This window comes from Bos taurus, chromosome 18 (assembly GCF_002263795.3).
Source record: "Bos taurus isolate L1 Dominette 01449 registration number 42190680 breed Hereford chromosome 18, ARS-UCD2.0, whole genome shotgun sequence".
NCBI lineage: Eukaryota > Metazoa > Chordata > Mammalia > Artiodactyla > Bovidae > Bos > Bos taurus.
The window spans coordinates 46,024,394-46,049,449 of NC_037345.1; the positions used below are offsets into that span (position 1 = coordinate 46,024,394).

The 25,056-nt window shown below is 47.5% G+C and overlaps 1 protein-coding gene across 5 annotated transcripts; it reads left to right on the forward strand.

The window, feature by feature from the left end:
* The first annotated feature begins 11,562 nt into the window (after nucleotides 1-11,562).
* CD22 (CD22 molecule) lies at nucleotides 11,563-25,056 on the forward strand. Of its 5 annotated transcripts, none has more exons than XM_015458110.3 (14): nucleotides 11,563-11,608; nucleotides 13,622-13,766; nucleotides 14,366-14,746; nucleotides 16,129-16,422; nucleotides 18,043-18,306; nucleotides 18,432-18,695; nucleotides 19,663-19,917; nucleotides 20,124-20,384; nucleotides 20,466-20,729; nucleotides 22,549-22,645; nucleotides 22,801-22,876; nucleotides 23,262-23,386; nucleotides 23,731-23,815; nucleotides 24,125-25,056. In XM_015458110.3, the coding sequence occupies exons 1-14, from the start codon at nucleotides 11,597-11,599 to the stop codon at nucleotides 24,254-24,256; spliced, it is 2,655 nt and encodes an 884-aa protein (XP_015313596.2). In that variant the 5' UTR covers nucleotides 11,563-11,596; the 3' UTR covers nucleotides 24,257-25,056. The 5 variants fall into 5 exon arrangements, with proteins under 5 accessions (XP_015313596.2, XP_024834448.1, XP_059733480.1 ...); XM_024978680.2 differs by having other exon boundaries at nucleotides 13,711-13,766; XM_059877497.1 differs by having other exon boundaries at nucleotides 11,563-13,766.

Sequence of the window (25,056 nt, forward strand, 5' to 3'; positions counted from 1 at the left end):
CTTGGCAACTGCACTTCTAGGCATTGATGCCCAATAAATAAAAATTCATGTCTACACCAAAACCTGTACACGGTTGTTCAAAGCAGCTTTATTTGTAATAGCCCCAAATTGGAAATAATCTACGTGTGCCTCAATACTAAATGGTTCAACAGTTGTGATACATCTATGTGCTACACAGTACAATGTACATAATACATTCCATTGCTACATAGTACTCTGTGGATGTATCACAACTCCCTGGGATACAGCCAACAATTGTGATATATCAAGGAGTACTATGTAGCAAGTACTATGTAGCAAGGGAATGAGGTATGGGACAGACATCAACTTGGAAAGTTCTGAAGGGCATTAAACTGAGTTAAAAACAAACCAACAAAACAGTCCAAGGACTTCCCTGATGGTCCAGCGGTAAGACACTGCGATCCCAATATAAGGAGCCCGGGTGCGATCCCTGGTCAGGGAACTAGATCCCTACATGATGCAACAAAGAGTTACCCTGGTGCAACTAAAGATATCGCATGCCGAAACTAAGACCTAGTGCAGACAAATAAATAAATATTTAAAAAATCCTAACGGGTCATGTACCATATGACTCCCTTTATGTACTATTATCAAAATGACAAAATGGTAGAGATGGAGAACAGATTACTGGTTAGAGATAGTGGAGGAAAGGGAGGTGGATGTGACTACAAGGGTGATCTTGGCCATAATAGAATAATTCTGTATCTTGTCTGCAATGGTTATGTACATCTAGATATGAGATAAAAAGACTTAGAACCACATACAGGTTGTACTACACCTAATTATGTAAGAAGTAACCATGAGAAGAAACTCATCACAGGGCACACCAGACTTTTCTATCTTTGTCACTTCCTCTGAGTCTATAATTATCTCAAAATAAAAAGTTAAAAAAAACCCCACCAACCCAGTGATCTCAGTGCAGGACTCCCAGGCCAGGGAACAAGATCCCAGTCTTCAACAGGGGACCTACTGGGGATGTATATTCTGCCTCACCAGCTAGGAGTATCTGCTGGCATAGCTCCAGGCATTGCTGATGGTCACAGGAAGAAATTGTTCAGGGAGTTCAAGGGCATGTCTTTATTTCTGGAGGTCAAGGGCTGCATGGAGGAGGCAGGGCTAAGGAATCAGGATTCCTGAGAATGCAGCTCTGGCGCCTTCACATCTTTTCCTCCAAAGAGGTAGGTGGTCTCTGTTTTGGGGTGTCACCTGCCCTGAACAATGGGGATGGCAGCACCTTTCTCACAGGGTTAAGTGAGGTCACACACACGCTGCACTCAGCTGTCTATGACATACGACATGTGATGAGCACCTGGTGAACAGACCTGGGTTCAAATCCCAGTCCTGCCACCTGTCAACTATGAGCTGTCCCTCAGTTTCCCCTCTAAGGATGGTGCAGACATGGGTGGTTCTGACTTCCTGAGTGTGCTGTGAGCTATCAGGAGCATGCAAAGCACTTTGCACGGTGGTGGTCATGAAATGAGCATCACTCTGTAAAAGCGTGCTGTCGTTATTGCTGATAGTCCCTTGCTCTGCCTGACAGGTACTCCATGGTGACATTACATCACACATACCTCTGGCTGCTCATCTCTAGCTTGATTTTGATAGAGAGGCCCTCTGAGACCAGATTGTGGTTCCCCGCCTGTGCCCCAGAGATGATGTTCCAGGCAGACCAAGCTCTGGGGTGGGAGTGGGGTCTTTGGCTATGTCCTGCCTGTGAGCTGGGGCTGTCACCTCACCTCCAGGGAGCACTGTTGACCAATTATGATACAATGTATTAAGTGAGTAATAGTTACATAATCACAATAGTAAAAGATATTATCTGTTTTCACAATCAATAGCCAGACAAAAAAATAAAAGAAAATTACAATTGCAAGCCATAATGGGAACATGATTAACCTAATAGTGTAAGATAATTACAAAGTGGAAGTGCACGTGTACATATGTTTTCATCTGCTCAGCCAGTCTTTTAACTAGTGCATTTAACCCATTTACATTCAAGGTAATTATCGACATGCATAATCCTATTACCATTTTCTTAATTGTTTTGGGCTTATATTCTATAGGTAGGGTTTTTTATTCTCTTGTTTTCTACCTAGAGAAATTCCTTTAGCATTTGTTGTAAAGTTGTTTGGTAGTGATGAATTCATTTAACTTTTGCTTGTCTGGAAAGCTTTCAATTTCTCCATCAAATCTGAAGGAGAGTCTTGCTGGGTAAAGTAGTCTTGGTTATAGGTTCTTCCCTTTCATCACTTTAAATGTATCATGCCATTCCCTTTTGGTTTGTAGAGTTTCTGTTGAGAAATCAGCTGATAGCCTGATGGGGGTTCCCTTATATGTTGTTTGTCATTTTTCCCTTGTTGCTTTTAATATTTTATCTCTGGCTTTAATTTTTCTCTCGGTTTGATTACTGTATGCCTCAGTGTGTTCTTCTTTGGGTTTATCCTGCCTGGGACTCTGTACTTCCTCTACTTGGTTGATTATTTCCTTTCCCATGTTAGGGATGTTTTCAGTTATTATCTCTTCAAATATTTTCTCAGGTCCTTTCTCTCTTCTCCTTCTGGGACCCCTATAGTGCAAATGTTCATGCCTTTAATGTTGTCCCAGAGGTCCCTTAGGCTGTCTTCATTTCTTTTCATTCTTTTTTCTATATTCTGTTCTGCGGCAGTGATTTCCACCATTCTGTCCTCCAAGTCATTTATCCATGCTTCTGTCTGTTATTCTGCTATGGATTCCTTCTAGTGTTTTATTCATCTGTTTGTTCTTTAGCTCTTCTAGGTCTTTGGTAAACAATTCTTACATCTTCTCAATCTTTGCCTCCATTCTTTTTCATAGATCCTGAATCATATGCACTATCATTATTCTGAATTCTTTTTCTGGAAAGTTGCCTCTCTCCACTTCATTTAGTTGTTTTTCTGGGAGGTTATCTTGTCCCTTCATCTGGGACGTAAATTCCTGCATTTTCATGCTGATTAACTTGTAATGTGGTTTTGTTTTAGTTGCTGTGGGATTGTGGTTTTTCTTCCTGCTTCTCTCTGCCCTCTCATGGAAGAGGCTAAGAGGCTTTTATAAGCTTCCTGATGGGAGGGATTGGTGGTGGGGAAAACTGGGTCTTGCTCTGGTGGGCAGGGCCTTGCTCAGTAAAGCTTTAATCCAATTATCTGCTTATAATTGGATTGGGCTCCCTCCCTGGTAGTTTTTGGCCTAAGGTGATCCAGCCCTCAGGCCAAACATCCAACTTACCTTGGATCATCAATAAAGCAGTTCCAGAAAAACATCTATTTCTGCTTTATTGATTACACCAAAGCCTTTGCCTGTGTAGATCACAACAAACTGTGCAAAATTCTTTGAGATGGGAATACCAGACCACCTGACCTGCCTCCTGAGAAATCTGTATGCAGGTCAAGAAGCAACAGTTAGAATCAGACATGGAATAACAAAATGGTTCCAAACTGGGAAAAGAGTGCATCAAGGCTGTATATTGTCACCCTGCTTATTTAACTCATATGCAGAGTACATCATGTGAAATGCCAGGCTGGATGAAGCACAAGCTGGAATCAAGATTGCCAGGAGAAACATGAACAAACTCAGATATGCAGATGACATCACTCTTATGGCAGAAAGTGAAGAGGAACTCTTGAGTGAAGAGCCTCTTGATGAAAGTGAAAGAGGAGAGTGAAAAAGCTGGCTTAAAACTCAACATTCGAAAAACCAAGATCATGGCATCCGGTTCCATCACTTCATGACAAATAGATGGGGAAACAATTGAAACAGTGAGAGATTTTATTTGCTTGGGCTCCAAAATCACTGCAGATGGCGACTGCAGCCATGAAATTAAAAGATGCTTGCTCCTTGGAAGAAAAGCTTTGACCAATCTAGACAGCATACTAAAAAGCAGAGATGTTACTTCACCAACAAAGGTCCATCTAGTCAAAGCTGTAGTTTTTCCAGTAGTCATGTATGGCTGTGAGAGTCGTACTATAAAGAAAGCTGAATGCCTAAGAATTGATGCTTTTGAACTGTGGTGTTGGAGAAGACTCTTGAGAGTCCCTTGGACTGCAAGGATATCCAACCAGTCCATCCTAAGGGAAATCACTCTTGGGTGTTCATTAGAAGGACTGATGTTTAAGCTGAAACTCCGATACTTTGACCATATGATGCGAAGAGCTGACTCATTTGAAAAGACTCTGATGCTGGGAAAGATTGAGGGCAGGAGGAGAAGGGGACAACAGAGGATGAGATGGTTGAATGGCATCACTGACTCAATGGACATGAGTTTGGGTAAACTCCGGGAGTTGGTGATGGACAGGGAGGCCTGGCATGCTGCATTTCATGGGGTCGCAAAGAGTAGCACACGACTGAGAGACTGAACTGAACTGAACTGAACTGAACACCAAAGAATTGATGCTTTTGAACTGTGGTGTTGGAGAAGACTCCTGAGAGTCCCTTAGACTGGAAGGAGATCAAAACAGTCAGCCCTAAAGGAAATCAGTCCTAAATATTCATTGGAAGGACTGATGCTGAAGCTGAAACTCCAATACTTTGGCCACCTGATGCAAAGAACTGACTCATTGGAAAAGACTCTGATGCTGGGAAAGATTGAAGGCAGAAGGAAAAGGGGACAACAGAGGATGAGATGGTTGGATGCATCACCGACTCACTGGACATGAGTTTGAGCAAGCTGCAGGAGTTGGTGATGGACAGGGAAGCCTGGCGTGCTGCAGTCCATGGGGTCACAAAGAGCTGGACACAATTGAGTGGCTAAACTGACCCAGCCCTGGGGTCCATGGGCTCTATGGTCTCATTAATGGCAAACTCCAAGAGAGTTTACTCTAAAACGGACCTTCCCAAACACCTGCTGCCGGTCCCCCTGTTCCTGTGGTAAGCCCCTGCCAACCCAGCCCACACCTCCACAGTAGACCTTCCAACACTGGCAGGCAGTTTTCGTTCAGTTTCCTGTGGACTCACTGCTCCTTTCCTCTGAGTCTTGGTGTTTGCAAGGTTCTCTTTGTGCCTTCCAACACTGAAGTCTCTGTTTCCCCCAGTCCCATGGAAGTCTTGTAATCAAGTCCCACTGGCCTTTAAGGTCAGATCCCTGGGGGTTCCCAGTCCTTTTAATTAGGTCCCCAGGCTGGGAACCCTGACCTGGGGTTCTGAACCTTCAGAACAGTGGGAGAACTTCTTTGGTATTATTGTTCTCCAGTCTGTGGGTCACCCACCTGGGGGGTATGGGATTTGATTTAATAATGACTGTGCCCCTCCTACTGTCTTGCTGTGGCTTCTTCTTTCTTTGGACATGGGGTGTCTTTTTTCAGTAGGTTCAGCATCCTCTTATCGATGGTTGTTCAACAGCTAGTTGTGATTTTGGTGCTCTCGAAGAAGATGAGCATGTATCCTTCCCCATCCTCTGGAACTGGAAGCCCAAGAAATCTGGAATTGTACTTTAAATTTCAGTTTCTAAATATTCATTATTAATATAAATAAATGTGACTAATTTTGTGTTTATCTTGTATTCTGCAACCTTGCTGAATTCACTTATTAATTTTGGAATTTTTTTGTAGGTGCCTTGGGATTTTCTACACAGACCTTTATGTTATCTGTGAATAGATTTTATTTCTCCCTTTCAGATCTATATGCTTTTTATTGCTTTTCTTTATCTTCTTATACTGTCTAGAACTTCCAGTACTATATTGAATAAGATTAATTGAGAGTGAACATTCTTGCCTGGTTACCAAGCTTAGAAGGAGAGAGTATTAACACTGTTAAGACTTAAGTATGTTTTGAAGGTTAGTTGTAGGTAATCAAGTTGAAAATTTTTTACTCTTAGTTTTCAGAGAGTTTTTATCATAAAAGGGTGATGAATTTTGCCAAATGCTTTTTCTGCAACAATTTATATGATCAGGTGAGTTTTCTTCTTTGTCCCATTAATGTGAGATTACATTGACTGATTTTCAAATATTGAACCAGACTTGCATCCCTGGAATAACCCCTGCATGGTTATAGTTGTATAATTCTTTTGATATATTGCTGACATCTATCTGCCAATGTTTTGTTAAGAACTTTTGCATCCATTTTCATGAAGAATACTGGTCTATAGTTTTCTTTTTTATACTATCCATTTTCATGAAGAATATTGGTCTATAGTTTTCTTTTTTATACTATCAGTTCAGTTCAGTTGCTCAGTTGTGTCAGGCTCTTTGTGACCCCATGGACTGCAGCATGCCAAGCTTACTTGTCTATCACCAACTCCCGCAGCTTGTTTAAACTCATGTTCATCGAGTCGGTGATGCCATCCAACCATCTCATCCCCTGTCATCCCCTTTTCCTTCTGCCCTCAATCTTTCCCAGCATCAGAGTCTTTTCAAATGAGTCAGTTCTTTGCATCAGGTGGCCAGAGTATTGGAGTTTCAGCTTCAGCATCAGTCCTTCCAATGAATATTCAGGACTGATTTCCTTTAGGGTTGACTGTTTTGATCTCCTTGCCGTCCAAGGGACTCTCAAGAGTCTTCTCCAACACCACAGTTCAAAAGCATCAATTCTTCAGCATTCAGCTTTCTTTATAGTACGACTCTCACAGCCATACATGACTACTGGAAAAACCACAGCTTTGACTAGATGGAACTTTTTTGGCAAAGTAACGTCTCTGTTTTTTAGTATGCTGCCTAGGTTGGTCAAAGCTTTTCTTCCAAGGAGCAAGCATCTTTTAATTTCATGGCTGCAGTCGCCATCTGCAGTGATTTTGGAGCCCAAGCAAATAAAATCTCTCACTGTTTCAATTGTTTCCCCATCTATTTGTCATGAAGTGATGGAACCGGATGCCATGATCTTGGTTTTTCGAATGTTGAGTTTTAAGCCAGCTTTTTCACTCTCCTCTTTCACTTTCATCAAGAGGCTCTTCACTCAAGAGTTCCTCTTCACTTTCTGCCATAAGGGTGATGTCATCTGCATATCTGAGTTTGTTCATGTTTCTCCTGGCAATCTTGATTCCAGCTTGTGCTTCATCCAGCCTGGCATTTCACATGATGTACTCTGCATATGAGTTAAATAAGCGGGGTGACAATATACAGCCTTGATGCACTCTTTCCCAGTTTGGAACCATTTTGTTATTCCATGTCTGATTCTAACTGTTGCTTCTTGACCTGCATACAGATTTCTCAGGAGGCAGGTCAGGTGGTCTGGTATTCCCATCTCAAAGAATTTTGCACAGTTTGTTGTGATCTACACAGGCAAAGGCTTTGGTGTAATCAATAAAGCAGAAGTAGATGTTTTTATGGAATTCTCTTGCTTTTTCTGTTATCCAGTGGATATTGGCAACTTGATCTCTGGTTCCTCTGCCTTTTCTAAAACCAGCTTGAACATCTGGAAGTTCATGGTTCATGTATTATTGAAGCCTGGCTTGGAGAATGTTGAGCATTGTTTTGCTAGCGTGTGAGATGAGTGCAATTGTGTTGTAGTTCGAACATTGTTTGGCATTTCCCTTCTTTGGGATTGGAATGAAAACTGACCTTTGCAAGTCCTGTGGAGTCCTCTGGGAGGGTGCCTGGACTCTGTGAGGACCCCACAGAGTCCCAGGAGAGTCTCTGTGTTTTGTATTGTATTTGTCTTTTTTGTTTTGGTTTGGTTTCAGGGTAATACTGACTTCATAGAATGAGTTGGAAAGCATTCTCTCTACCATTTTCTACAAAATAGATTATGTAGAAATGGTGTTAATTCTTCCTTAAATGATGGATAGAATTCTCCAGTAAAACCATATTGACCTGAATGCTCATTTTGCACGTTTTAAATTACTTTAGTAGTTACAGGGCTATTCAAATTATCTGATTCATATTGATTGAGTTGTGGTAGCTTGTACTTTTTGAGGAATTGATCCATTTACTCTAAGTAGATAGAGTTTTTCATGATATTCCCTTATTATCTTTTTGACATCTGCAGGGTATGTAGAAATATTCTCTGTTTCACTTTCAATATTAATAATTTCTCTCTCTTTTTGTCAGTCTTGCTAGAGATCCATCAATTTTCTTGATCTTTTCAGTGAACCAGGTATTTTATTTCCACCACAGGACTGGAAAAGGTCAGTTTTCATTGCAATGCCAAAGAATGCTCAAACTACCGCACAATTGCACTCATCTCACACGCTAGTAAAGTAATGCTCAAAATTCTCCAAGCCAGGCTTCAGCAATATGTGAACCATGAACTTCCTGATGTTCAAGCTGGTTTTAGAAAAGGCAGAGGAACCAGAGATCAAATTGCCCACATCCGCTGGATCATAGAAAAAGCAAGAGAGTTCCAGAAAAACATCTATTTCTGCTTTATTGACTGTGCCAAAGCCTTTGACTGTGGATCACAATAAACTGGAAAATTCTTCAAGAGATGGGAATACCAGACCACCTAATCTGCCTCTTGAGAAATTTGTATGCAAGTCAGGAAGCAACAGTTAGAACTGGACATGGAACAACAGACTGGTTCCAAATAGGAAAAGGAGTTCGTCAAGGCTGTATATTGTCACCCTGTTTATTTAACTTATATGCAGAGTACATCATGAGAAACGCTGGACTGGAAGAAGCACAAGCTGGAATCAAGATTGCCAGGAGAAATATCAATAACCTCAGATATGCAGATGACACCACCCTTATGGCAGAAAGTGAAGAGGAACTCAAAAGCCTCCTGATGAAAGTGAAAGTGGAGAGTGAAAAAGTTGGCTTAAAGCTCAACATTCAGAAAACGAAGATCATGGCATCCGGTCCCATCACTTCATGGCAAATAGATGCGGAAACAGTGGAAACAGTGTCAGACTTTATTTTTCTGGGCTCCAAAATCACTACAGATGGTGACTGTAGCCATGAAATTAAAAGAAGCTTACTCCTTGGGAGGAAAGTTATGACCAACCTAGATAGCATATTCAAAAGCAGAGACATTACTTTGCCAACAAAGGTCTGTCTAGTCAAGGCTATGGTTTTTCCTGTGGTCACGTATGGATGTGCGAGTTGGACTGTGATGAAGGCTGAGCACCGAAGAATTGATGCTTTTGAACTGTGGTGTTGGAGAAGACTCTTGAGAGTCCCTTGGACTGCAAGGAGATCCAACCAGTCCATTCTGAAGGAGATCAGCCCTGGGATTTCTTTGGAAGGAATGATGCTAAAGCTGAAACTCCAGTACTTTGGCCACCTCAGGCGAAGAGTTGACTCATTGGAAAAGACTCTGTTGCTGGGAGGGATAGGGGGCAGGAGGAGAAGGGGACGACAGAGGATGAGATGGCTGGATGGCATCACTGACTGGATGGATGTGAGTCTCAGTGAACTCCGGGAGTTGGTGATGGACAGGGAGGCCTGGCGTGCTGCGATTCATGGGGTCGCAAAGAGTCGGACACGACTGAGTGACTGATCTGATCTGATCTGATTATTTGTCTGGTTTCAATTTCATTGGTTTCTGCTTTTATATTTATTATCTCTTTCCTTATGCCTGTTTTAGATTTGTTTTGCTCTTATTTGTCTGGTTTCTAGAGATGGAATCTTACGTTATTGATTTGAGGCTTACTTTTTTTTTTGGCTTGCATGAACTTAATTCCCCAACTAGGAATTAAACCCTGGCTCTTTGCAGTGAAAGTACCAAGTCCTAACCACTGGACTACCAGGGAACTCTCAAGACTTAACAGTGCCATAAATTTCTCCCTTGTGTTTTAGCTGTGTCCCACAAAGTTTGATAGGCTCTATTTTCATTTTCTTTCAGTTCAATGTATTATTAAATTTCCCTTAAGATGTTCCCTTTGACCCATAGGTTATTTAGAAGTGTGCTGTTTGGTTTTCAGGTGTTTGGGGGATGCTTCTGTTTTTTATTTCTAGTTTGATTCCATTGAGGTTAAAGCATATACTGTATGTTATTTCAATTATTTCAATTTTTTTGAGGCTTGTTTTATGGCCTTAAATTTGGTTGATCTTGGTATACATTCTATGCTCACTTGAAAATAAAGTGTATTTTGTTGTTTTAGGGTGGAGTAGTAGTCGGAGAAGGCAATGGCACCCCACTCCAGTACTCTTGCCTGGAAAATCCCATGGACAGAGAAGCCTGGTAGGTTACAGTCCATGGGGTCGCTGAGGGTCGGACATGACTGAGCGACTTCACTTTCACTTTTAGCTTTCATGCATTGGAGAAGGAAATGGCAACCCACTCCAGTGTTCTTGCCTGGAGAATCCCAGGGACAGGGGAGCCTGGTGGGCTGCCGTCTATGGGGTCGCACAGAGTCGGACACGACTGAAGCGACTTAGCAGCAGCAGCAGCAGCAGTAGTCTGTGAATGTCAGCTAGATACTGTTTGTTGATAATGTTGTTGGTTGATGGCATTGTCCTTTGCTGTTTTTTGTCTAGTTCTTCTATCAGTTGTTGAGGACGAGTGTTGAACTTTCCAACTATAATCGTGGATTGTCTATTCTTTCACTTCTATTGGATTTTGCTTCACACATTCTGTAGCTCTGCTGTTTGGTACTTACACATTTAGAGTGCTATGTTTTGGTGGGTCAACCCTTTCCTTATTGCATAATATCCTTCTCTGTCTTGGATAATTTTCTTTGTTCTGAAATCTACTATGCTGTTGCTGCTTAGACAGCTTCAGTTGTGTCCAACTCTGTGCGACCCTATGGACTACAACCCACCAGGTTCCTTGGTCCATGGGATTCTCCAGGCAAGAATACTGGAGTGGGTAGCCATGCCCTCCTCCAGGGAATCTTCCTGACCCAGGCGTTGAATCTGGGCCTCCTGAATTGCAGGCAGATTCTTTACCACTGAGCCACCTGTATTATAGCCACTCCTATTTTCTTTTAAAAGTTGAGATATAATCAACATATAACATTATGTTAGTTTCAGGCGTGTAATGTAATGATTCAATATTTATATCTACTGCAAAACAATCACTACAATAAGTCTGGTTAACATTCATCAGCATAAATAGCTACAATTTTTCTTCTTGTGATAAGAACTTTTAAGATTTACTCTCTTAGCAACTGTCAAATATACAATACAGCAATAGTAACTATAGTCACCATGCTATAACTTACATCCCCAGGATTTATTTATTTATTTTATAACCAGAAGTTTGTACCTTTAACTCACCTCTACCCCATTTGCCCACCCCCTACTCCCTGCCTCTGGCAACCACCAAACTGTTCTTTGTATCTATGGGTTCATTTTAATTTTTTGAAGATTACACTTGTAAGTGAGATCATACGGTATTTGTCTTTCTCTGACTTATTTCACTTAGCGTAATTCCCTTCAGTCCCATCCATGTGGTAGCAAGTAGCAAGATACTCTTCTTTCATGGCTGAAAAATATTCCTTTGTGTACATATTCTTTATCCACATTTCCATTGATGGACACTTAGGTTGCTTCCATATCTGCCGGGAACATTGGGGTGCCAATATCCTTTCGAGTTAGGATGTGTTTCCTTCAGAGAAATACCAGAAGTTGCTGTCACAGCGAGCCGGGGCCGGGGGTGTGGCCAAGAAGAGTGAAAATAGGTCACTGGCAACTCCACTGTGCTTCCCCTTTCACTCTTAGATGCTGCCGGGGTCCCTGAAGAGGGAAGACACATGAGGATACAGGTAAAAACGATTTTGTTCTCTTTTGCATTAGACAAGCATGCATGGAGCAGCCGCTGAAAGCTGGCACAATTTCGGGGGCTGGGAGCACAGTGGGGACTCTCTTCCCTTCTCCTGCCAGTGTGACAACAGGTAGTAGTCCCCTGTCTTTGAGTATCTCTCTGGCGAGTCATCTGAGAGCAGGAGGGTGCCCTGCCCTCACGGGGTGCCCAGGAGGGGAGAGCGGACCCAGGGAGGCCAGCTCTGAGGTCCTGTGAGGCTCTACGCAGGCTGGTGTTGAGCAGAGCACATGTCGGGAGCTTTTGCGCACAGGGCCGACTGTTCCCAGACTCCCCACGCCATCTCACCTCAGCAGCCTTCCAATCGCAGGCCTGGGACCCACTCCTTGTGCCCCAGAGACCACCTGAAGCTCCGTGGGGATAAGCATACAGCCCTGCTCTGAGAAGCGTCCCTCTGCCACTGGCCCGGCGTCCTCCAGTGGGTCCCCAATGAGGGTGTGACTGGTGGCTGCTGGCAGAGGGGCACCCTTGCCCAACCCCCGGAGGCTAGTCTTTGCCATGAGGAATGGACACTGGCCCTGGCCACGGCCTTTGTGGGAACCCAAAGGGGGCCCAAAGTGCATCCCTTGGAATACTGACCCTAGGACTAAAGTGTGTAAAATAGTTCCCCTGGCTAAAGAAGTTGGGGTCTTGTGCTGTACTCTAAGGTCCATGCTGGGAAATGCACGAGGCATATACAGCTGGTTAAAGGGCCTGAAAAGATCTATGCTAAAGATCCCATTTCACATTTTTTAATCCAGCTTTTCTCAAATGGATATGACCTTAAAGACTTTTTGGTGTGTAATGTGATTAACACCTGCAGAACTGTATGGTCCTTGCATGGAGTGTCTACCCCATCCATGCCTGGGGCCAGACCAGCATGACTTCTGTGCCTGGGAATAGGCCCCCTGGTTAGTTTCAGCCAGCAGCCTAGCTTTCCCCACACTAGTCGTGGACACCCAACAGTCCTTAGCTTAAGCCACACAACCGGAGGAGATAAACAGCCGGAGCGGTTGGGGGCAGGGGCGCTGATGTGTGGGAACTGTTGGCTGGGCAGGGAGGGGGTGGGGAGGAGACGAAGGTCTGGGCTGAGACAGGAGACACACTCTGTTGGCCTGTCCTGGTGACCACCCCCACCCAGGGACAGGCCTGAAGGGTGCAACCATGCAAATTGGGACTTAAATTTAACTCTATGTAAATGTAACTCTGTGTAAAAGTCTAGTGCGTTAGCTGTCCAGCTCATTGTGTGTGTGCACACACACACACACACACACAGGCAGTGGTTGCACATGGGTGGCCCTTGGACCACCTCTAGCCCACGGACAGGTTTTGTTTGACCAGCATGGTGTTTATTTGTTTTGTTTCAAAGCAAGACAGGAAACTGGCTTCTTGCAGCTTTTAAAACAGTAGAAGATAGAGCAGTGCTGGGCCCACGTTCCCACCTGACTGGAACTGAGATGCATGGCCTTTACTCAAGGCCGCTGTCCCCACCTGGTTGATTTGTCTCCTACCGAGCCCAGGGTATGGGGGGGGGGGCGGTGCTCTGAATGGTCCCTTGGACCACCTTCTTCTGAGTCCTCTCAGATCCATCTAAATACTCTCCTGGCATCATACTTAATGACTGGCTTTAGAGTTGTTGTTGTTGTTTTCCTGGTCTTTAAAATCAGTTTGGCCCTGTCTCTTTCCTATGTGAAACCCTTCCCTGGTTACCCCAAGGTAAGCTCCAAGTCATCTAGGGCCTGACATTTGAGGTGCTCAGCAATTTGGTGCCACTCAAAGCTTGAGAGCTGGCCAGCAAGTTTATAGAAGTTTGGATGGATGATTGATTGGATGGATGGATGGTTGGAAGAAAGGAAGAAGTGCTAGTCCTACATGGTGTTGGGCTGATGGGAGAGGCATGGCATATCCTGAAAAGGCCCATGAGCTTCTGGAATTCCCTATCCTGCTGTGCAACCAGTCACTGTTCTCTGGGGATCAGGGAAAAGGGGTTGGCATAGGTGCGCAAGAAGAGCTGTCTGGAAGATGTCAGCGACCAGGTGGCTCAAAGACAAACTCTTCCTGGCCCAGGCTCCTGCCTAGACACAGCACCATGCATCTCCTTGGCCCCTCGCTCCTGCTTCTCGGTAAGGATGGCAGTCTCGGTGGGTCCTTGGGTCTGGGCTGATGGTGGAATCTGGAGGAGGAGGAAAGACAGGGGAAGAGAAGAGTAAATGTGGGGCAGGGTGGGGACCGACAGTGTGTGTGTGTGTATATATATGTGTATATATATATCTGTGTGTGTGTGCGTGTGTTTGGGCTTCTAAGGTGGCGTTAGTGGTAAAGAACATGCTTGCCAAGGCAGAAGACATAAGAGTTGTGGGTTCGATCCCTGGGTTGAAAGATCCCCTGGAGGAGGGCATGACAACTCACTCCAGTATTCTTGCCTGGAGGATCTCCATAGACAGAGGAGCCTGGCAGGCTACAGTCCATAGGGTCGCAAGGAGTCAGACACGACTGAAGCAACTTAGCACACATGCACGCACATATCCAGGGGATCTTCCCAACCTAGGGATTGAATCTGGGTCTCCCGCATCGCAGGCAGATTCTTAACCATCTGAGCCACCAGGGAAGCTCATACATGTGATCCCTCTCCCTCCCTGTCTCTTCAGGGGAAATTCTTTATTCCTTTGAAAGTTCTCAGTGTCCCTCACTAGTGTTTTATGTTCACTTTGGTGGGTTCCAGAATACTTGGCTTTCTCTGACTCAGCCTGGAACTTTAGGCATCCTAAGACCCTCTATGCCTGGGATGGAGCCTGCGTCTGGATCCCTTGCACATACAGTTCGGTAAAGGGTGGTGGACACACCCTAGATAACCTGACTGTGTACCACAATTTTACGTATGACAAGAAGACCAAGCACTACAACGGGACCATCCTCTATAATAAGAGCCTGAAAACCAAGGAGTCTACCCCCAGTCAGGAAAGGGTACAATTCTTGGGAAACAACAGAAACAATTGTACCCTTCTCATCAATCCTGTCAAAGTCAATGACAGCGGCCTTCTGGGGCTGAGGGTGACATCGGGGACTGACAAATGGATGGCATCTCTAAACCTCAGCATCTCTGGTAAGGCCCTGAGGATGGGTCCCTTTGTCTCAGCAGGGAGGAAGGTGGGGAAACATCCGACTCCTGGGACCGATCACAAACTGGGTTGCCTGCAGAGGCCAGACGGGGATGCCAGAGACTGACCATCGTGGCACAAGGACCCTGTGGAGCCCATGGCAAACTGGAGTGTGGGCGTTCACCCCTCCTTGAGCAGACTGCCTGCCACTCAGCTCCTGTACATTCTAGAATCTGGCTTCTGGGTTGCCTGATTTTTTCAGAGAACATGGAGATCTGAATTTTCAAGGGAAACCTCCCAGTGTGTTAATGTGAGGGATTAATTCTAATTAGCCCTATGTGGCTACCTGGCACACGGATAGGGTATGAACAAAACACAGGTGTGGGGACCCCACTCCAGGCGGCATGCTCACTCTGTTCCATAGCCTGTGGATTTGGTGAGTGGTTCTATGCAGCCCTATGTTTGGGGTGAGAGATGCCACAATATGAGGGTGACCCAGCCCCAGGGATAGGGGAGACTGGCTGCACAACAGACCTCTCCACTAAAGGAAAGTAAACACAGAAGGCAAACACCAGGGCGTGTGACTGAAGTAAGCGTAAACCATAAGACACAGTTCCTAAGGAGGACCAGCTTTCACAAGCCCTTTCAGAAGGTATTTTGGCTGAGCAGAGAAAGGCAGGCCTGGGGAGAGGTGGACGGAGTGACCGGGGATTCCTGATGGGTTACTTGGGGCAGGGCGTCTACAGTGGGTCCATCTCTCAGGCTTCCAGCGTGGTCCCTGCTCTTTTTGTTTTTCTTTTTTTAAAAAACAGTTTTATTGAGATAAGTCTAATACAACTCACCTATGAAAAGTGTTCCGTTCAGTATTTTTTGGTGTATTTACAGACATGTTCAACCATTACCACAGTCAATTTTATAACATTTACATCATCTAGAATTGCAGTGCCTTCACCTGTCACTCCTGTGATAGCTAATTTGTGTGTAGATATGTCTGGGCTACAGTAGCCTGGAATGTGATCGAACGTTATTTTGGATTTTCTATGAAGATGTTTTTAGATAAGATTAATATTTATTTTATTTATTTTTAAAAATTTATTTGTTTAATTGGAGGATAATTACTTTACAATATTGTGATGGTTTTTGCCACACATCAGTGTGAATCAGTCACAGGTATACAGGTGTCCCCTCCATCCTGAACCCCGCTCCCATCTGCCTCCCCACCCTATCCACCCAGGTTGTACAAAGAGCATTGCTGTGGGTGCCCTGCTTCACACACCAAACACACACTGGTTATCTATTTTACACATGGCAGTGTATATGTTTCAGTGCTACTTTCTCAAATCATCCCACCCTCTCCTTCTCCCACTGAGTCCCTGCTCTTTTGCAGAGAGTGCTCCTCAACCCCACATAGAGCTCCATCAGGAAATCCGGGAGGACCAGGAAGTCACTGTCACCTGCTCACTGAATTTCGCCTGCCGTGATTACCAGGTCCATTTGCAGTGGTCCCTGGAGGGGTCTGTGACCACCTCTACCATCCTCTCCCCGGAGAGGGTCGCCACCCAGAGCCACCTCAGTTTCCAGCCCAAGTGGACTCATGATGGCAAGAACCTGACCTGCCAGCTCTGGGACCCCATGAAACAGCGGATACTCTCGGAGAAAACGGTGTTGCTGGAAGTGAAGCGTGAGTCTCCCCGATGCTTCTGTGGGAGAGACGAGGGTCTTGTCCTCTCTCCACCTCCTCAAAGGGGCATGGGAGCTCAGAGAAGGAAGCATGATGGGTCTGTGGGCACCTGCAGATGGGAATGGTCCAGGCAGAGCTTCGGCACCCCCTCTATCTTTCCCATCATCAGCGCTGGTGTTTCAGGGCATGAATTCATGTTAGCATCTGCTTCCCCGGTGGCACTCATGGTAAAGCAGGAGACATAAGAGATGCAGGTTTGATCCCTGGGCCGGGAATATCTCCTGGGGGAGGGCATGGCAATCCACTCCAGAATTCTTACTTGGAGAATCCCCCTGGACAGAGGAGCCTGACAGGCTACAGTCCATGGGGTCACAAAGAGTTGGACATGACCAAAGCGACTGAGCACGCACGCACACCAGTCAAACAGAATAAAATAATTTAATCTATCCTCAAGCCATGAGATGATTTGGGGATCACTTGGCTAAGGGTTTTTTGTTCCCCTGGGGGGATGGGGTGAAGAATTTTTTCACATCATTATTGGAGGTTCATTCATTCATTCAATAAATATTTATTGTGAACCTACTAGGCGCTAAGCCATATTATGGCTGCCAGGCATAGAGCAATGAGCAAAGTTCTTGCCCACGTGGAACTAGCATTGCAGTGGGGGATAGAAGAGCAAATAGATGATCAGGGGAATACAGAACAAAATTTTAGGTGGTGCTGAGTGTAGTTAAGAAAAAATAGGGACTTCCTTGGTGGTCCAGTGGTTAAGACTCTGCCTTGCCATGCGGGGGGCACAGGTTCAGTTTCTAGTCAGGGAACTAAGATCCCACATGCTGGAGAGCAACTAAACTCATGTGTCAAAACTAGAAAGTCCATGTGCTGCAACTAGAGAGTCCGTGCACCACAACTAGAGCCTGTGTGCTGCAACGAAAGATCCCACATGATGCAACGATGACCATGTCCTGCAGCTAAGTCCCACCTCAGCCAAATAAATAAATGTTTTAAAAGAGAGAAAGTAAAAGGAAATCAGGGCTAGGACAGACAGAGTGAGGGGTGGAGGCTTAACTCAAGCTGAGACTCAGTGAAGGAAGGGACTGAGGCAGGCACACAGTATCTTTGTGAGAAGAGCAATCCAGGGAGAGGGAAGAACTAGTCCGAGACCTTGAGGTAGGAACTTGGCATGTCTGCATCAGAGCAAGGGGTCCAGGGGCCCAATGGCAGGAAAGGAAGGCCGAGAGGGACTGGGACACTAGATCTCAGGGGCTGCAGTGAGGGGTTTGGGTTTTTCTCTAAGTGTGGAATCCATGGAATGGCTTCAAGCAGGGGAGTGGCAAGCTCTGATGGACCGTCCTGGGAATGCTGCTGGCTGCTGGCAGAGACCAGAGCTTTGGGGACTGGGCTTGGGGGGAGCAGAGAGATGACTCGGGAGGCTGTGACAGTCCCCTGGTGCTTGGACCAGCCCACCTTTGTTGACAAGGGCAACAAGGAGTGGCTCCAGACTCTCGGCCCACTCTGTGTAGGCTGCTACTTTATCAGAATAAAAGAGCTGCAACTTCTCAGCACTTAACACCCTCGGAGAATTCCCTACCCCTTCTGCACTGTCCTCTGCTCCTCCAGACGCACCAAATTTGGAGATCCAGGTCAGCCCCCAAGAAGCCATCGTCACAGAGGGCGAGTCTGTGACCATGAGGTGCCAGGTCATCAGCAGCAACCCGCCGCACTGGAGTGTGTCCTGGTTCAAGGACAGGACAAAACTGAAGGAGCAGGGGACAACACTCGTTCTGCCCGAAGTGACCAGGACGATGAGCGGGCAGTACACGTGCCAGGTCTCCAATGATGTGGGCTCAAGACAGTCAGATGTGGTGGATCTCCAGGTGCACTGTGAGCCTCCTGGGAGCTGCAAAAGGGGCAGGCTGGGAGTCAGCAGGGGTGCCACCCAGGCCCTCAGGAGGGGACCCATAGAGGCCTCTGCTCACCCCACCCCCCGCTTCGGCCCCTTCTTCCAGATCCTCCAGAACCTTCCTGGGTTCAGCTCTCCCCCTCGTCAATTAAAGAAGGAGTTACAGTAGAGCTGACTTGTATGTCAGTAGCCAATCCTCCTCCAGCGAATTACACCTGGTACTTCAATGAGCAAGAAATACCCGGAAAGAACGGCAGGACCTTCCAGATCCCTCAAGTCCTCGTCAAGCATGCTGGGAGGTACTCCTGCTTGGCAGAAAATAGTCTTGGGCCTGGATCTGTTGACCGGGAAGCTGACTTGAACGTCCAGTGTGAGTAGTTGCAGAGGAAATAGAAGAGTCCAAGAAGGGACAGCAAGCAGAAACCAGGGGCTCCCGACAGATTAGCTTCTGGGAGGTGGGCCTTGTGCTATAGTTCACAGTCATGTCCTTAGCACCAGAAGAGGCCTGGCTCGTGGGAGGTGCTCAGTAGATGTTTGTTGACTGAATGAACGGCAAGCTGCGAGGGTCCCATGAGGGACACAGAGACGTGGCATTGCTATGCAGCAACTGAGTCCCTGGAGAGGTCCTGAAGTATTTGAGAACTGGGGCAAAATGCCTTGTTACCTCTCTGTCATCTGGCCCTGTTTAGCACCAGTGAGTCTTGTTACTGAGCAGAGCCCGGGACAAAGAGAGTCCCTGTATTTGATCCTTGGACCCTGGGGCGTCATAGTATGGGCCAAATACACTGGATACCCAAATCCTGGAATCTAGACAACGGATATGGTTTACATAGTGGCAGCAACGTGTTTACCACTTGCCATGTGGCTCTAATGGCCTCCTCTCACTCCGTCCTCACAATGTTCCACAAGGTTAGCTACTCACAGGACCCCATTTGACAGATGAGTAAACTGAGGTCTGCAGCCTCCAAGTGGCAGGATCCAGCAGTCTAGCTCCAGAGCTATGCTTTTTCTTTTTTAAATGAATGCCCTTGCTCTATGACCAAGCCTTGACAGCCCCCAGACCCATGCAGAGATCCACAAACAGCAGCCCCTCCTTTCTCAGCACCATAGGTATATACTCTGCCCAGAGCTGTTCTCTTAACCACTGCACCATCCTACCTCAAACCACAACCAGGCCAAATGGCCAGGGCAAGAGGGAAGCACAAGCCTTCCCTCAGCTAACTGACAAACTGCGTCAATGCAGGGCATGGGGAGAGCAGAGAGGAAGCCGGAAGGAACAGATACTGATATTAGAGGTAGCTATATTTTCTTCATCCATCTCTCTGGTTTTCTCCAAGATCCCCCCAAGGGGGTCACCACGGTGATTCAAAACCCCACACCGATTCGAGAAGGAGACAGTGTGACCCTGTCCTGCACCTTCAATTCCAGTAACCCCAGAGTTACTCGATATAACTGGAATAGCCCAGGCTCCCAGGACCATACATCACAGAAGCTGACGATTCAAAAAGTCACCTGGGATGCACAGCCAGTCAAATGCGAAGCCTGTAACCAGTGGTGTTCGTGGTCTCCCTCTGTCAACCTGAACGTCCTCTGTGAGTGCCCCAGGCCCGCGGGAACTGGGGGGTAGCCCAGTTGGGATAATGGGGTTCTAAGAGTAAGGAGCCCGAAGCCTGGACCACAGTCCTCACAGAGAACTGAGGGATGAGAGTCAGGCCTCGGGGCCAAGGGGAGAGGGAGTCTTGGGGACAGGAGGAGGGAAAGGGATGCCAGAGGTCAGCCTGAGGTCCTTGCCCTCCAGATGCCCCCAGGGACGTCAACATTCAGATCAGCCCTAATACAGAGATTCAATCTGAGAAGCGGGTCCTCCTCCAGTGTCAATACTCAAGTAGCCGTCCCGCGGACGTCCACTTCTTCTGGAAGAAAGATGGAAGCCTTCTGAAGGAAGGGAAGACACTTACCTTTGGCCAAATCTTTCCAGAAGATTCGGGAACCTACCACTGCTTGGTCAACAACTCCATAGGACAGACCTCATCTAAGGCCTATGAGCTCCAAGTGCTGTGTGAGTAGCTGGAGCTGGAGGTGGACGGCAGAGATGGGCAGAGGACCAGTGACCTGAATCCTGACTTTGCTTGTCCTGCAGATGCTCCCAGGAGGCTGCGTGTGTCCATCAGCCCGAAAGACGGGGTGGTGGAGGGGAAGACGGCAGTCCTGACCTGTGAGAGTGACGCCAACCCTCCCATCTCCCACTACGACTGGTTTGATGGGAAAAACCAAGACCTTCACTATTACGGTCAGATGCTGAGGTTGGAGCCTGTGAAGCTGCAGCATGCAGGCAGCTACTGGTGCCGGGGGACCAACCGTCTGGGCCAGAGCCAGTCACCCCCCACCACCCTCACTGTCTACTGTAAGGCCCCCTCCTTCTTCTTCTCTGGCCCTGGCCACTCCTGGGGCTTCCTCCTTGGCTGTGCTGCTGTGTGTTCAGATCACATCCTTGATCCTGCCCTGCGTACCCTCCCTCTCCTGCAGGGGGCGGACGGGGGTGTGGGGAACCCTGCGCTCAGAGGCCCCCCTGCTCCACACACAGCTATTCCATCTTCCTTCTGCTCAGTCTCTTCAGACTCCAGGAGGACTCCCTCTCTGCCTGCCCCCCTCCTTTCAGACACCCTGAGCTCCTATTGGCTCCCTCTCTCTGCCCCTCCCTCTCTGTCTCACCCTTGAAAGGTTGCTTGTTTCTATCTTTTGATTTTTTTTTACCAGTTTTTTTTTTTTAAGACAATGCAAGTACATGGTAAAAAAAAAAAAAAAAAAGGAAGAAAAGAAACAGCATGGAAGGGTAAATAGTGGAAGGTCAGTCACTTCTCCTTTCTTGCTCCCTGAGAACTCTGCCTCCTCTCCACCCTCAAGGCTTTCACTGTTGGCTGGGTATGTCTCCTTGCAGAAATATTCTGTTTGTGCACAATAGGCCTCTAGAGACCTGTGTCCATACACCCTTCTTTGTTACTTAGACTTTGGAAGAGCTCACACATTGCCTTGAATTTTCCTTCCTTCATGTAATGGGGGCTTCCCTGGTGGCTCAGATGGTAAAGAATCTGCCTGCAATGCTGGGGACCTGGGTTGGATACCTGGGTCGGAAAGACCCCCGGGAGAAGGGAATGGCAACCCACTCCAGTACTCCTGCCTGGAGAATTCCATGGACAGAGGAGCCTGGTAGGCTACAGTCCGTGGGGTCGCAAAAAGTCAGACACGACTGAGCGGCTAACACTTTCACTTTCCATGTAATAACAGCACTTGGAGATTGTTCTAGATTTGTGCATAAACAGGTGTCTGAAGAGTCTGGAAACATAGGGGGAAATATTCACTTACTGTGTTTTTCTCAGATTAGTGATTGGAGCCAGGACTTTAAACTTAGAGGATCCTCAGCATGTAAAGCTGGTGCTAAGGCGAGCCAACCTAAGTGTGTCATTCGGAAAAGTGACCTAACACCACGTTCCCTAGGTCTCCCCTTCGCAGACACCCTGAGACCTGCCTCTTTTCCTCAGGGTGCAATGTTGCAAAACTATGTGCCCAGTGCCCTCCTCAAGGCTGGACACAGTCTCCTGCTCCGGGCACACCCACAAAGAGAACTGTAGGCTCGGTTCCTGCCTGGACTTGCTGGGTTGAAGGACAAGTGATTTTAAGTAAAGCCAAGTGGCCCTTGGGGCTTCCCAGGTGGCGCTAGTGGTAAAGAACCCACCTGCCAATGCAGGAAATGGAAGATCCCTGGGTCAGGAATATCCCCTGGAGGAGGGCATGGCAACCCACTCCAGTATTCTTGCCTGGAGAATCCCATTGACAGAGGAGCCTGGAGGGCTACAGTCCATGGGGTCGCAAAGAGTCGGACACGACTGAAGCGACTTAGCACAAGTTCACACGCAAGAGACCTTCTGATGAGACAGTATCATTTATGAGGGTCACATGCTCTTCGGGTGCCTGAATCCGTCACAAAGCAGACACTCCTCTTGAAAACCGATTGCACCTCCCTCCTAATGAGATGTCCGGAAGGCAGGGCTGGCTTCTCTCTCTTATTCTGAGTCACGTGCCCGGGGCATGGAGGAGTTTCACAGGCTAGAAGGACAGTGGCCTCGCAGAGAGAAGCCGAGGATACCTCCCAGGCAAAGGGCAGAGCAGGCCTGCTCCCCGACTGAGGCTGTGCCATCAACTGATGTACCTCCCTTCTCCATCAGACAGTGCTGCCACCATCAGCAGGCGTGCGGCCTTGGGAGTGGGATTCTGCCTGGCCATCTTCCTTCTGGCCATCTGGGGAGTCAAGCTTCAGCGGAGGTGAGTGCCTCCTACCACCTGCCTCCTTTGCTTTGCCTCCCACATCCCAGTGAGTGGGTCCCTGGTCACTCAGCCTTGCAGCCCCCAGCATGCTGGGTCCTCAGGGAGCTCTCCCCAGGCCCTTCGTCCTCTCTGATCACGTCTTTATTTCTCAGTTGGAAGAGGATTCAGAGACAGCAGGGCCTTCAAGAAAGTTCCAGTGGACAGAGCTTCTTTGTGAGGAATTTAAAGGTAGGAGGGCAGAAAGAGGGAATGCAGGGCAGGTCTTGACGTCAAGAAAGAAGCAAACTGGAAAATCAACTATGTGTCAGTTAAAAAATAAAAAAGAACTTTCCTGGCAGTCCAGTGGTTAAGACTTCGCCTTCCAATGCAGGGCATGTTGGGTTCCAACAGGTAGCTAGGATCCCACATGTCACAGGACCAACAAACCAAAACATAAGACAAAAGCAATATTGTAACAAATTCAATAAAGGCTTTTAAAAGGATGGTCCACATTAAAAAAAAAATCTTTAAAAAGAAACACAGTGGACATGGATGATAGACTACTGTGGGGGTGGGTGGGGGAGCTAGGATGGGGAGAGGAGTGATAAGAGCTGAAATTTTGTCTTTCTCTCAGGCTAGAAGGACCCCCCAAGCCGAACGCCCCGCCTCCCTGGGGTGCTACAACCCGGTGATGGAAGATGCAGTCAGCTATGCTACCTTGAGCTTTCCTCTTGGCGAGACTGACACTCGGAGACTTAGGTACCAGGGGGGTGACACCTGCACCCTGGGAGGGACATGGGGGTAGCGCTTCCGTCTTGCCTTCCTCTTTGCTTCATCTTCTCATTCCAGCTCTGTAATGACCCCCTGGAGAATGGTCTAGGGAACTGGATCTATGCCTTCAAGCAAGGGCCAGTCTCCCTCACCAAGGCTGAGGCTTCATGAAACACACACATGCATTCACTCGGTGGACACCCTGAGCTCCTGCTATGAACACAGGGGGCTGAGAGGCTGGGGGTGCTCTTAGGGGCTGGGGGAGTTGGAAAAAGGAGCAAATTGCATGCAAAAGTCTTCACCTGTTGTTATCTATCTGCCTTCCCTCTCAGAGACGCAGGGAGCTCAGAGATGCGGGAAATTCCCCCAAGCAGGGACGACAGGGTCACCTATGCTGTGGTGCAGAACTGTCAAGTGGTAAGAGGGCAGGGCTGTAGGAGGCGGGGGGAGAGGGAACCTGGCCTCACCCCTGCGTCCCAGACAGGAAGGACCCGGTGGGCTCCGTGGTGGCAGAGGCTGGGCAGGGGGAGGGCTGCCCAGGCCCCGGCATGGTCAGAGCTGGGGCAGGCATCTCCCAATTAGAGAGGTCAACTGCGGCCAGTTTCCGGACGAGAGGGCTTCGTCTTGGGCCCTTGGGACCCCGGGGTAGGGGTAGGGGGGGCCAGGAGGGAAGGGGCAGTGGGAGTGGACAGTGGAAAGCTGCTCACCACACTGTGGCTTCCTCAGGCCGACTATGAGAACGTGACTCCGGAGGTCCTAGATGATGAGGGCATTCATTACTCGGAGCTGGTCCATTTTGGGAATGGGAAGCGGGCACTGGCCCAGGAAGGAGTGGAATACGTGACCCTCAAGCACTGATGGGCCAAAACCTTCTCAGCTCCTGCTGCTCTGCTGGGGCGTTATACACGTGCACGCACGCATGCACAGTTACTGCAGCCCAGCTGGTGCAGAGAACTTTGTATGTGGCCCAGACACAGTGTCCCTTCTTAGCACTGGTAACCCTCCAAAGGGTTTGTTCCTGGTCCTTTCCTCTCAGCGTCTCATCTACATACCTACCTTGAACTGTACAAATCTTCCCCCTGCCCCTCCCCAGCCATCTGTCACCACCTGTGTGTGTGTGGTCTGTTAGTCGCTCAGTCGTGTCCAACTCTTTGTGACCCCATGGACTGTAGCCTGTCAGGCTCCTCTGTCCATGGGATTCTCCGGGCAACAATACTGGAGTGGGTTGCCATGCCCTTCTCCAGGGGATCTTCCCGAACCAGGGACTGAACCTGGGTCTGCTGCATTGCAGGCCGAACCTTTACCGTCTGAGCCACCATCTGCCCCCTCCCAAACCCCATCCCCTAGATGGCTGTGTCCCCGCTGGGATCAGCTGGTCATTATTTTTATTTCTCTCTCATCCCGTTCCTTTGACAAGTGACCCCTGCTCGATAACTGCACTCACTAATATAATGCCTAACTTTTGCCTCTGGGACAAAGAGGTAGAGAGAGGCACTGCCCTGGGCCAGTTCCTCCTCTAGGAGGCATTCCACGGAGAGGATTATGCTGCTGCGGCCCCTGTCCTTGGAGGTCTCGGGGTCTGAGATGTACACCGATGTGGATACAAGTGTAAGAGACACAGAGCTGCACAATAAACCTGACTCAGATATTGCATCAAA

What these genes read in the sequence shown, in the direction of transcription:
- CD22 (XM_059877497.1), top strand. Translation starts at nt 13,478, where the DNA reads ATGGATGGTTGGAAGAAAGGAAGAAGTGCTAGTCCTACATGGTGTTGG. An exon ending in AGCTGACTTGAACGTCCAGT is followed by an intron (nt 18,696 to 19,662) that starts GTGAGTAGTTGC and finishes GTTTTCTCCAAG; the next exon opens with ATCCCCCCAAGGGGGTCACC. An exon ending in GGAGTCAAGCTTCAGCGGAG is followed by an intron (nt 22,646 to 22,800) that starts GTGAGTGCCTCC and finishes TTTATTTCTCAG; the next exon opens with TTGGAAGAGGATTCAGAGAC.